Source organism: Oncorhynchus nerka, linkage group LG13, assembly GCF_034236695.1.
Source record: "Oncorhynchus nerka isolate Pitt River linkage group LG13, Oner_Uvic_2.0, whole genome shotgun sequence".
Classification (NCBI taxonomy): domain Eukaryota; kingdom Metazoa; phylum Chordata; class Actinopteri; order Salmoniformes; family Salmonidae; genus Oncorhynchus; species Oncorhynchus nerka.
Window position 1 is genome coordinate 7,739,695 of NC_088408.1, and position 13,779 is coordinate 7,753,473.

General features: G+C 43.7%; 1 protein-coding gene across 1 annotated transcript in view; it reads left to right on the forward strand.

Moving 5' to 3' along the window:
* The first annotated feature begins 200 nt into the window (after window positions 1-200).
* LOC115122081 (visual system homeobox 2-like) overlaps window positions 201-13,779 on the forward strand; it is a 52,254-nt gene continuing 38,675 nt past the window's right edge. Inside the window, 1 exon segment of the mRNA XM_065026095.1 lies at window positions 201-248. Coding sequence (XP_064882167.1) covers window positions 201-248 — 48 coding nt within the window.

The following is a 13,779-nucleotide window of genomic DNA, read 5'->3' on the forward strand; positions in this document are numbered from 1 at the left end:
GTCCGATACGAGCTCCTTGACTAGTCCAAAGGATGCAAACAGGTGTCTGAGAAGATTGATGGTCTTCTCAGCTGTGGTCAGTTGAGTAGGGAACACTTCCATCCACTTGGAATGGACATCGACGACAACAAGGAAATGTTGCTTGTCAATTTCGGCGTAATCCACATGGATGCGTTCCCAAGGTGTAGCAGCCCAGGACCATGGATGAAGAGGTGCAGCAGCAGGCTTGTTGCGAACAGCTTCACAAGGTGAGCAGTGGCCTACATGCTGTTGAATGTCCTGATCCAGTCCAGGCCACCACAGATAACTGCGAGCGAGTGCTTTCATTCGAGTGATCCCTGGATGTCCCTCATGTAGGTCAGATAGCAGTCTCCTCTGGAATTTGTGAGGTACCACCACCCTTGATCCCCACAGAACACACCCTTGATCAGTGGACAACTGGTCTTTCTTGTCGATGAATGGACGAAGGTTATCGTCATTTACGAAGGTTGGCCAACCGCCTAATGTTAAGTCCAAGACTTTGGAAAGCACTGGGTCTTTCCTTGTTTCCTCTGCTATGTCAGAAGCAGATATGGGCAGTTCATCAATGAGAGAGATCTGGAAGACTGCTCTATCATCTTCACTGTCGGAGTCACTATTGCACGGTAGTCTCGATAGTGCATCGGCATTTGCGAGATCACTGGATCGTCTGTACTCAATCTCGTAGTCGTAGGCTAACAATATCAGAGCCCAACGTTGCATTCGAAGTGCCGCAAGGGTTGGTATAGCTGATTTTGGTCCAAGGATGGCCAACAGAGGCTTGTGATCTGTCAGCAGTTGGAACTTCCTTCCGTAGAGGTATTTGTGAAACTTCTTCACTCCGAATATTATGCTCAGGGCTTCCTTCTCAATTTGATCATAATTTTTCTCACTTGGTGACAGAGTCCGTGATGCAAATGCAATAGGGTGTTCTTCACCTGATGGTAGAACATGTGAGATGACGGCTCCTACTCCGTATGGAGATGCATCACACGCGAGTCTCAGCTTCATCTCTGTGTTATAGTGGGCAAGCCACTTGCTCTTTAGCAGACGCTGTTTGCAAGTCTTGAATGCTTCTTCGCATTGTGGGGACCAATTCCACTTTGTATCGGCCTGCAGCAGTTAGTGAAGCGGATGCAACAATGTGGACAAGTTTGCCACAAGCTTTCCGTAATAGTTCAGGAGCCCCAAAAATGACCTCAGCTCTGAGATATTTGTGGGTGCTGGAGCGTTTACGATTGCTTCCACCTTGCTGTTGGTTGGGTGCAGGCCTTGTGCATCAATCTTGTATCCGAGACACTCCACTCACACTTGCTGCGTTTCATTCTCACTCCGTATTTCTCCAGTCTTGACATCACTTTGTCCAGCACTACAAGGTGCTCTCCAATGGTTGGTGCTGACACGAGGATGTCGTCCATGAAGCACACAACATGGTCTATACCGTCCAAGATCTGATCCATTGTTTGTTGGAATATCGCTGGAGCTGTCGAGATTCCATAGGCCAAGCGATTGAATCTGAATAGCCCCTTGTGTGTATTGATGGTCAGATACTGTTCTGACTCCGGATCCAGCTTCAGTTGCTGATAAGCGAATGCCAGGTCCAGCTTACTGAAAACCTTCCCACCAGCTAGAGTGGCAAACAGATCTTCAGCGTTTGGTAGTGGATATTCCTCTGGTAGTATGCAGCGATTTACTGTGACCTTGTAGTCACCGCACATTCTGACGGTCTTGTCTTTCTTTGGGACTACAACAATCGGAGCGGCCCAGTCGCTCCTCGCTACTTTCGTTATTATGTTATTCTTCTGTAGGCGGTCTGGACGTGGTTTGTGAAAGATAGGCTTGGTTCCTTCTTGCACTCTGACTTTTGCTGTGAAGTCTTGTATTTCACCGTAGCCATCTTTAAAAAGTTCTTTGTGCTTCTCCAGCATGTTAGTGAGTGTAGCCTGACTCACTGGTTTGTCATTTCTCAGACTGAAGATTTCTCCCCAGTTCAACTTGATCTTTTGTAGCCAGTTTCTGCCTAGCAAGGCTGATTTTTCTCCTTTAACCTGTTGCTTCTACCCGGGACGCTTGCGTCCCAACTAGAGCTCTGGAAATGCAAATGCGCTACGCTAAATGCTAATAGTATTAGTTAAAACTCAAAAGTTCATTAAAATACACATGCAGGGTATCGAATTAAAGCTACACTCGTTGTGAATCCAGGCAACAAGTCAGATTTTTAAAATGCTTTTCGGCGAAAGCATGAGAAGCTATTATCTGATAGCATGCAACACCCCAAAAGACCCACAGGGGACGTAAACAAAATAATTAGCATTTCGGCGTTACACAAACCGCACAATAAAATAGAAAACATTCATTACCTTTCACCATCTTCTTTGTTGGCACTCCTAGATGTCCCATAAACACTATTTGGGTCTTTATTTCGATTAAATCGGTCCATATAAAGCCTAGATATCGTTATATGTAGACTGTGTGATAAACGAAAAAAACATCGTTTCAAAACGTAACGTCATTTTTAAAATTCAAAAGTCGACGATAAACTTTCACAAAACACTTCGAAATACGTTTGTAATGCAACTTTAGGTATTAGTAAACGTTAATAAGCGATAAAATTCATCAGGAGGCGATGTAAAGATTATTAGCTGTCCGTCTGGAAAAATGTCCGGCTAGAAACTCAACGAAAATATCCGGTCCTAGACCGGATTAGATCTGATGTCGTGTATGTGTTTGACCAAGAAAAAACTCGAAGGGAAATGACAAGACTCTAGACACCCTGTGGAAGCTGTAGGTACTGCAACCTCAGTCAATTAATTGTGGTTCACGTTTATCAATGGGTTCAAGTAGCGCATGGATATATTTTCCCCATTTTCAGTGATCAGTTTTTCCTGTGCTTTTCGATGTAAATGCCGTTCTGGTAAAGCCACAGCAGTGATTTAACCAGTTTTTTAAACGTCTGAGTGTTTTCTATCCACACAGACTAAGCAAATGCATATACTATATTCCTGGCATGAGTAGCAGGGCGCTGAAATGTTGCGCGATTTTTAACAGAATGTTCAAAAAAGTAGAGGGTCGACTGAAGAGGTTAACAATGACAAGCGGTAGCGTCCACTCCTTCCCCTCATACCGGACTGGTACCTGGATCTGCCCTAACACAGGAATAGTGTCACCAGTGTATGATGAAAGGCGGATGGACGCGGGCTGAAGAGGGCACTCTTTCAGTTTTTCTTTGTAGAGTCTCTCTGGAACCAGGGATACAGACGCTCCAGTGTCCAGCTGCATTTTTACTGGTTTTCCCGCTAACTCCATGTTGAGATAGATTCCATCTTTTAGTTGTTGAGCCGTGTACACTGTGAACAGTTCCAATACTGTTTCAGTTGTACCTTCCTCGTCTTGTGCTGCGTCTGACACTTTGTGCGCTCTTGCCGTGCGTTTCGAGGCTTTACACACTCTCTGTAAATGTCCAACCTTTCCACAATTGTGGCACTTTTCCTTTTGGAATCGACATTCACTGTGCTGATGATTATCTCCCCCACATCTGTAGCAACTTGGCTTAGACCTTTGAGATGTGGGCTGCTTTGTTCTTGTGTAACCTTGAGGACGGGACTGAAAAAAGTGTGACTTTTGTGAGCTTTTTTCACCACGTGCATCACTGACCTTGTGAACACCTTTCTGACGTTCTGCATGTCCCGATAGCTCAATAGTATCCCTGTGGGCAAGCTCGAGTCCAAGTGCTATATCACAGGCTTTCATAAAGGTCAGGTCCTTCTCTGACAGGAGCCTTCTGTGATATGCTTCACCTGTGAGACCACATATAAACTTGTCTCGGAGAGCATCATCAAGAAATCGTGCAAACTCACATGTACTTGCCAGCCTTTTCAAAGCAAGGATGTAGTCAGCCACGGTTTCCCCTTGACTCTGGTGACGTTGGTAAAATCTGAAACGTTCTGCAATGAGAATTGGCTTAGGCTTGAAATACCTTGAAAGAGTTTCAGTCAGTTCTGCATAGTTCAACTCCACTGCTTTCATTGGTTCAATGAGACCTTTCAGCAATCCATACTCAGTTGGACCCAAAACACTGAGAAATACGTCTGCTTTCTTTCCATCTTTGATTTCATTTGCAGCCAGCCAACGCTCAAAACGCTCCAAATAGGAATCAAAATCCTCTTTTGTAGCCTCAAACTCTGGTACTCGACCAATGGTTGCCATTTTCACAGTTAATTGTTCAGTTTCCTTATATTCCTTAATTTTCTGAATATTCATCTACTTCTTCACTTCAGAAGTTTCTGCAATTACTTCATTCACTGCACTCATTTGTATTAATGTACACACCGTGTTACGTCCCTTCTTCCTTTTTTTTCTTCCCCTTGACAATATTTCTCCACTGAGATCGCCTAATTTCAATGGGTTCAATGACAGTTTCTTTTATTTAACCACCAGAGGGCAGTGTCGCTATTCTGGACTCCAATAGTCTTGCTACTTGGCAGCTCCTGAATACTATACTAGCAGTGCTAGCAGTGTTTAGCCTACTCTACTGGCGAAATAAAATAAAGAAATAACTGACGAATTACATTTTTAAAAAAATTAGTTTCATTACTCACGCAACATTCTTCCCTTCAAGCAATGTCCGTTTATGTAGTTTAATCACCTCGTCGCCACTGTAATATTTGTGTTGTGGAGAAATGACCAGGCAGGAGACGGGAGTACAGTTAGTTGTCGTTTAGTCAAAAACCCCTCGTGCTCTACAGTTCCCGGCATTCCAGTGCGCATGTGCATTTCCTATTAGGTGTAGTAACGTAACACTGCCGTAATGCATTACTGCTTAGTAACAGCACAGTAACTAATATAAACAGATGTAGATCCCAGATACTACAGATACTACTTGTACAAATTCCAAATCATCTAGTCACTTGTGCACATCATTAAAGCAATTTCTTATTCCTTTGAACAAATTGCAATTGATAATGTACAAGTGTCAGCTTTTTCCACATTATCAATTGCTCATGTCATGTTGATCAAAATATAGTAGATGGTTCTCTGTTGAATAGTCTTACCCCTCAAAACATCTAGGCATTAGTTCCTTGAATAAGCCATTACATGCAAAATTGTTGAACTATTTGTCATAAACTGTCAAGCATAGTTTTACACATTTCTATTAGACCTTTTGTACAAAAACGTGAATTGATGAATCGTGCAGGTGAAATTGACCCTCACTCATGAAGGAATGTAAAAGTGTTAGTTCAACCAACAATCAACCAGTTGTCTAAATTGCTCAAAGTTGCATCTCATGAAGAATCAATTGCCAAGCATATATAGACAGACCACAACACAGAGTTGCAATTTTCCAATAATGGATGGACCAGGAAACGAACAGGGTCAACAGCCAAGAGGAGGAAGAAGAGGAGCAAGGATGCGTGGTGGAAGGCAAAACAGAGGAAGAGGCAGAAGAGGACATAGGCGCATATCTGATGACATAAGGGCCACTATTGTAGACCATGTTGTCAATCATGGCCTTACAATGGCTGAGACGGGTCGAAGGGTGCAGCCGAATATTGGGAGATCAACCGTGTCCTCAATAGTTCAAACGTTTCGAAGAGAGAACAGGTATGTCCACCAATGTACAGTGCACTGTTACTGTATATAAGCAATATACTGTATACTTCCTACAATGCTTCATATTACAGTAGTCCACTTGTCGCTCTGGATAAGAGCGTCTGCTAAATGACTTAAATGTAAATGTAAATGTATTTCACAGCATACAGAAATATACTCTATACAGATACATACTGCACCTTACATGCACCCACCTGTATGTTCTACAGTAAAATGTGTGTTCGCATAGTTTTTGTCTATGTGAAAGTGTGCGATGCATCACTGCATTTCCCCACATAGGACTGCAAGATTACCTCAAACCGGTGGCAGAGGACGCCTTTTCACACGTCAGCAGGAGGAGGCTATTTGCACCATGGTCCGAGTAAACAATGCCATGAGACTCAGGGAAATACAAAGGACCATTATAGAAGACAACGATGTCTTTGAAAACATCCATACGGTTAGCATCTCAACCATCGACAGGGTGCTGCATAGAAACCAGATGAGTATGAAACAGCTGTACCGTGTACCATTCCAAAGGAATGAGGACAGAGTTAAGGAGCTACGGTACCAGTATGTACAGGTAAAACATTTATCTATGGAACTACTTTACAGCAACATTTTATAGTGATACATAGTACAGTAAGCATAAACTGCACACATTTCCATTGCTGTGGAAGGAACATGCAATATATGTACATTTTATGTCACTCTTCCTTACCAAAACAAATTCAACTGTGTGTTCTGGGATATAGCGTATAATGGAGTTGGAATCAAGTGAACCCTCTCACAACTTTGTATACGTGGATGAGGCTGGCTTCAACCTGACCAAATGCAGAAGGCTGGGTCGGAATATCATCGGTCACAGAGCTACTGTGGATTTACCAGGCCAACGGGGAGGAAATATCACCATGTGTGCTGCTATTTCGGAGCATGGTGTCCTAACCCATATCCCCCTTATAGGGCCATACGACACCCAGCATCTACTCAACTTTTTAGAGACTCTCTACAGGGCTCTCATCCCTGATGATGAGAGGGGTCTGCTTAGAGAGGATTTGCCAAAGTATGTGGTCATTTGTGATAATGTGAGTTTCCATCGATCAAACATCATAAGGCAATGGTTTGTGAGCCACCCGAGGATGCTCATATAATTCCTCCCACCTTATTCACCATTCCTTAACCCAATTGAGGAGTCATTTTCAGCATGGAGGTGGAAGGTGTACGATCGTCAGCCACACACATAGATGACCCTGCTGGCTGCAATGGATGCAGCATGTCAGGACATCACAGTAGACGCCTGCAGAGGATGGATAAGGCATTCCAAAAGATTCTTTCCACATTGCATTGGGAGGGAAAATATCCGGTGTGATGTGGATGAGAATATGTGGGCCGACAGACAGGAACTTCTGGATGTGTAGAGACAGCATAGCAGTGCTGCGGGCAAAGTTGTGCCTTAGGGGTGGTTTCCTGTGTTTCTTTCTAATTTAGTTTTTTTCCTTTGTGCCCCTTGGGTTGTCCAGTCTCTTTCAATCAATAACCCACATACAGTAATATGTAAATAGTACTGTTGAAATTGATATATGCCATAGAAGTGTAGCCTTGTGCATTTTCAATACAGTAACTGTCATCCAAACTGTAGCCTAAGTTTACATCAGGCAACACTGTCAAAGTACACAGTTACATTGACAACATGCCTAAACATTTTGACGACCTTGTTCGTGAACAATGACTCAATGACTTATCATTCTGATGACACTGACATGATCATTGGCATGAATATTTACTTTTGAGAGATGTACTAAGGATTTTTAGTGACTGACTAGCTTTAGAAACATATCTATTGTATATTGCAATTTGTACAAATTGTTCTGAGAAATGCACTTATTATTTTGCACATGTTAGGGATGATGTGAAAAATGCACCAAAGCGACTGAGAAAAACTGTAATACAACTATTAAAACTAATACTACTAATACAACTATTAAAACGAATACTATAAATACAACTAATAAAACTAATACTATAAATACAACTATTAAAACTACAGCTACTCCTAAAACTACAGCTACTAATACTGCTACGAACACAACTACTGCTACAACCCAAGTAATCTAAGCTTACAGTTAATTGTTTGTCTAATCAATATGCTCTCCAAAAGATAGTTCAGAATCTATCCTCAAACCCAGCTATGGAGTTTATTCTTTGCCACGGGCCAAACATAGGGCTTTGTTTTGATTTAAAACCATATTTGCTAAAGTGTAAAAATGATCTTGGAGAGTTGCTTGTATCTGCAACATATTTAACCCTGATGTATAGAGCACTGGATCATCCGTGTATAAGTGAACATGAGTATTCGGACAAATTAGAGGCAATTCATTTATGAATTGAGAGAAAAGAAGGGGAGCCAATAGTGAGCCTTGAGGAACACCTCTACCGAGTCCAACAGGTTATCATTTTTGTCCATTGAAAACATGTTGTTTTCTATTGCTAAGAAATGCATGGAACTGGTTCAGTGATCTGTTAGTGAAACCAATGTTTTGAAGTTTTCATAGTAAGATAGAATGATCAACTAAAATCAAATACTTTTGATTAATCAAGGAAAATGGCACCAGTTAGTTGGCCTCGGTCATTAGTAAATTTCACTAATGCTGTAGTGGTAGAATGGGGGGGGTCTAAAGCCAGATTGAAAGAGTGACATTTAATTAATCTAGGTACTGATACATTTAGGAATGTATTAATTTCTCAAAGACAGACAGACAGACAGACAGACAGACAGACAGACAGACAGACAGACAGACAGACAGACAGACAGACAGACAGACAGACAGACAGAGCTAACCCAGGGCAGGTGATGACCCTTAACCTTTTAACTGCAGTGGGCTAAATCAGGGTAACACAGTGTGATTCCTGGTAGTCTTAAAACAAATCTACTTTGAAACAAAAGTATACACCTCACACACCTGGTTATGGGTTTAAAAAAGAAGACACCTTTACCATGACCTGCACCACGTCAGATATAGAGTAAACATTTACACTTTATTATACATCACAGAAGACTAAAATATAAAATAACTGTTTGACATAGAACAAACAGATTTTCATTGTGATTTTTTTTTAAATAATAATAATAATGAAATTATGAAAATGTTTAACATTCCAGCCATAAGGCCAAAGAGGGCTCTTTTGGTGTCACGTTCTGACCTTAGTTCCTTTGTTATGTCTTTGTTTTAGTACGGTCAGGGCGTGAGTTGGGTGGGTTGTCTATGTTCCTTTTTCTATGATTTGTGATTGCTGTGTTCAGCCTGGTATGGTTCTCAATCAGAGGCAGCTGTCAATCGTTGTCCCTGATTGAGAATCATACTTAGGTAGCCTGGTTGTCCCTGATTGAGAACCATATTTAGGTAGCCTGGTTTCACTTTTGAGTTGTGGGTGTTTGTTTTCCGTGTCAGTGTTTGGTCCACACGGTACTGTTTCGGTTTAGTTATTTCACGTTGTCGTTTATTGTTTTTGTTTCAGTGTTCACGTTTCTTATTAAAAATCAAGATGAACACTTGCCACCCTGGATGTTACTGTATCTGTCTCTCTGGGTAGACGGCTGGGGTTTACCCTGGATGTTACTGTATCTGTCTCTCTGGGTAGATGGCTGGGGTATACCCTGGATGTTACTGTATCTGTCTCTCTGGGTAGATGGCTGGGGTTTACCCTGGATGTTACTGTATCTGTCTCTCTGGGTAGACGGCTGGGGTTTACCCTGGATGTTACTGTATCTGTCTCTCTGGGTAGACGGCTAGGGTTTACCCTGGATGTTACTGTAGTACCTCTGGGTAGACGGCTGGGGTTTACCCTGGATGTTACTGTATCTGTCTCTCAGGGTAGACGGCTGGGGTTTACCCTGGATGTTACTGTATCTGTCTCTCTGGGTAGACGGCTGGGGTTTACCCTGGATGTTACTGTATCTGTCTCCCTGGGTAGATGGCTGGGGTTTACCCTGGATGTTACTGTAGTACCTCTGGGTAGACGGCTGGGGTTTACATTGGATGTTACTGTATCTGTCTCCCTGGGTAGATGGTTGGGGTTTACCCTGGATGTTACTGTATCTGTCTCTCTGGGTAGATGACTGGGGTTTTCCCTGGATGTTACTGTATCTGTCTCCCTGGGTAGATGGCTGGGGTTCACCCTGGATGTAATTTATAGCATAACTTTCTCTCTGGGTAGATGGCTGGGGTTTACCCTGGATGTTACTGTATCTGTCTCTCTGGGTAGATGGCTGGGGTTTACCCTGGATGTTACTGTATCTGTCTCTCTGGGTAGACGGCTGGGGTTTACCCTGGATGTTACTGTATCTGTCTCTCTGGGTAGACGGCTGGGGTTTACCCTGGATGTTATTCAGGAAAGAAAGTGTAAAAAAATGCCACAAATACTTTAGTACATTAAAACAGGATGCATGTTTTGGGATATTTGTATTCTGTACAGGCTTCCTTCTTTTCACTCTGTCATTTAGGTTAGTATTGTGGAGTAACTACAATGTTGTTGATCCATCCTCAGTTTTCTCCTATCACAGCCATTAAACTCTGTAACTGTTTTAAAGTCACCATTGGCCTCATGGTGAAATCCCTGAGCGGTTTCCTTCCTCTCCGGCAACTGAGTTAGGAAGGACGCATGTGTCTTTGTAGTGACTGGGTGTATTAATACACCATCCAAAGTGTAATTAATAACGTCACCATGCTCAAAGGGATATTCAATGTCTGCTTTCCCAATTACCCATCTACCAATAGGAGCCCTTCTTTGCAAGGCATTGGAAAACATACCTGGTCTTTGTGGTTGAATCTGTGTTTGAAATTCACTGCTCAACTGAGGGGACCTAACAGATAATTGTATGTGTGGGGTACAGAGATGAGGTAGTCATTCAAAAATCATGTTATTAAACACTATTATTTCACACTTTTTAAATTCAGGCTGTAACAACAACGTGTAGGGGTGTGAATACTTTCTCAAGGAACTGTATGTCTTTTCCAGCAACACTGGTCCTTCAGCTCAGACCACTTCTGTTTATCTGAGGATGGGCAGAGAGAGTCATGGTCATTAGTTGTCTTTTAGTTTGACCACAGTATTCACAATAAAAGGAAACATAGTCTTTCTTTTCACACTTTCAGAAGCAGAAAAATAAAAACATATATATATATATATTTTTCTTGTTGGTTTGGAGAATATTCCATCAATATTCCATCAATATAAGATATTAACGTTCTAGACACGTTTCACGGGAACGTTACAAGAGCATTTATGTGTCCCAAAGAAAATTCATTGCACATCACCCCTTGTTACAGTTGCCAAGCCTATCGAGGCCCTGATTGGTGAACCACTGATCCATTCACAGCTCTTTTTTCTGTTGTCAAGGATACTCACTTGCACACAGTGCTTATAACATACAGTGTTTTTAACATATTTGACACACGTTGACATACATGATTACGTTGTGCATGTTCATTTATACAATCATTATTATTCAAAGTGTCCTCACCTGGGATTTGAACTCACAACTTTTTGGTCCACCGTGTCTGTGTCAGCTATCAGTTGATTTGATTTTTCTCTCATCATTGATTTGATTGACTTATTTCAGCAATTTAAGCTGACCCTGGTGCTAGAGGGGGTACAGCTGACCCTGGTGCTAGAGGGGGTACAGCTGACCCTGGTGCTAGAGGGGGTACAACTGACCCTGGTGCTAGAGGGGGTACAGCTGACCCTGGTGCTAGAGGGGGTACAGCTGACCTTGGTGCTAGAGGGGGTACAGCTGACCCTGGTGCTAGAGGGGGCAGCTGACCCTGGTGCTAGAGGGGTACAGCTGACCCTGGTGCTAGAGGGGTACAGCTGACCCTGGTGCTAGAGGAGGTACAGCTGACCCTGGTGCTTAGAGGGGTACAGCTGACCCTGGTGCTTAGAGGGGTACAGCTGACCCTGGTGCTAGAGGGGTACAGCTGACCCTGGTGCTTAGAGGGGGTACAGCTGACCCTGGTGCTAGAGGGGGTACAGCTGACCCTGGTGCTAGAGGGGGTACAGCTGACCCTGGTGCTTAGAGGGGGTACAGCTGACCCTGGTGCTAGAGGGGGTACAGGTGACCCTGGTGGTAGAGGGGGTACAGCTGACCCTGGTGCTAGAGGGGGTAAAGCTGACCCTGGTGCTAGAGGGGGTACAGCTGACCCTGGTGCTAGAGGGGGTACAGCTGACCCTGGTGCTAGAGGGGGTACAGCTGACCCTGGTGCTAGAGGGGGTACCGCTGACCCTGGTGCTAGAGGAGGTACAGTTGACCCTGGTGCTTAGAGGGGGTACAGCTGACCCTGGTGCTTAGAGGGGGTACAGCTGACCCTGGTGCTAGAGGGGGTACAGCTGACCCTGGTGCTTAGAGGGGGTACAGCTGACCCTGGTGCTTAGAGGGGGTACAGCTGACCCTGGTGCTAGAGGGGGTACAGGTGACCCTGGTGCTAGAGGGGGTACAGCTGACCCTGGTGCTAGAGGGGGTACAGCTGACCCTGGTGCTAGAGGGGGTACAGCTGACCCTGGTGCTAGAGGGGGTACAGCTGACCCTGGTGCTAGAGGGGGTACAGCTGACCCTGGTGCTAGAGGGGTACAGCTGACCCTGGTGCTAGAGGGGTACAGCTGACCCTGGTGCTAGAGGGGTACAGCTGACCCTGGTGCTAGAGGGGTACAGCTGACCCTGGTGCTAGAGGGGTACAGCTGACCCTGGTGCTAGAGGGTACAGCTGACCCTGGTGCTAGAGGGGTACAGCTGACCCTGGTGCTAGAGGGGGTACAGCTGACCCTGGTGCTAGAGGGGGTACAGCTGACCCTGGTGCTAGAGGGTCAGATGACCCTGGTGCTAGAGGGGGTACGCAGCTGGAGGTTGAATGTTTGAAGGGGTAAGGGACTATAACAAACATTGGGAACCACTGCCCTAGAGATACCCCTTGTTGGAACAATGTGTCTCAAAGATAACTCTCTGTCGTCTTTTTAAAATCCACATCCCATATACTATGTAGAACCAACACGTGTCTCTGATTAGGAATCACATCACATGATGATGTCAGTTATACCAAAACAATACACAACGCAGAGTTCCAGCTCCAAGTTTAAAATGTGGAAAAAAAATAGACAACATTTTATTACTTGTGTATTTATAATAGTTTAAGGTAAATGATCTCCTCGTCCACACCAGTGACTCGTCTAACCAGTGACCACCTGTAGTGGGCCAGATGTTATAGGGACTAGGGGGCCATTTGGTCCCTGGTCTACAGTAGTGTACTATATAGGGGGTCATTTGGTCCCTGGTCTACAGTAGTGTACTATATAGGGGGCCATTTGGTCCCTGGTCTACAGTAGTGTACTATATAGGGGGCCATTTGGTCCCTGGTCTACAGTAGTGTACTATATAGGGGGCCATTTGGTCCCTGATCTACAGTAGTGTACTATATAGGGGGCCATTTGCTCCCCGGTCTGCAGTAGTGTACTATATAGGGACTAGGGGGCCATTAGGGACGCAGGCTCTGTGTGTATCTTATAAAGAGCTGGCAGAGGAGAGTCTGAGCTGTGTGGATGAGACAGGTACTGCAGGGAGACTCCAGATACCAACTCAAAAAGACCACCTGCTGTGACGTCACGCAACAATTAACCAGTTATGCTAATGTATTTCCTGAATAGTTTACTGAAACTCACTACTATTGTGTTTATTTTGCAACTTTGATGACAAACTTTTTGTATTGCTTAACTTTCACTTTGAGTAAAAAAAAAATTTGCTCGCTAAATCCCGTAGAATCAGCAACGGAGCTGGTGCAATGAAATTAGTTTATTTTCTAACGACTTCTTCGTGGAATTATTACGTTTTCCTAAGCTTAGTTATGTTCAGCCTTCGACAACAACAGGAAATGGAGGTGTCAGGTGACTAGGATGGCTAGAGTTCTTCCAGGACCTCATCTCTACATTCGGAGGTAAACATTATCATAAATATCTCCCCATTTCATCAACAAGTCATCCATCTGACTATTTGACAACATGTTAGTTGTCTGTATTCCAGAGGAGGCTGGTATAAGGCAGAACGGGATCATAAAAACAGCTGGAATGGAGTTTTATTATTTTTAAAATTTGATTTAACCTTTATTTAATTAGGAAAATCACATTCTTG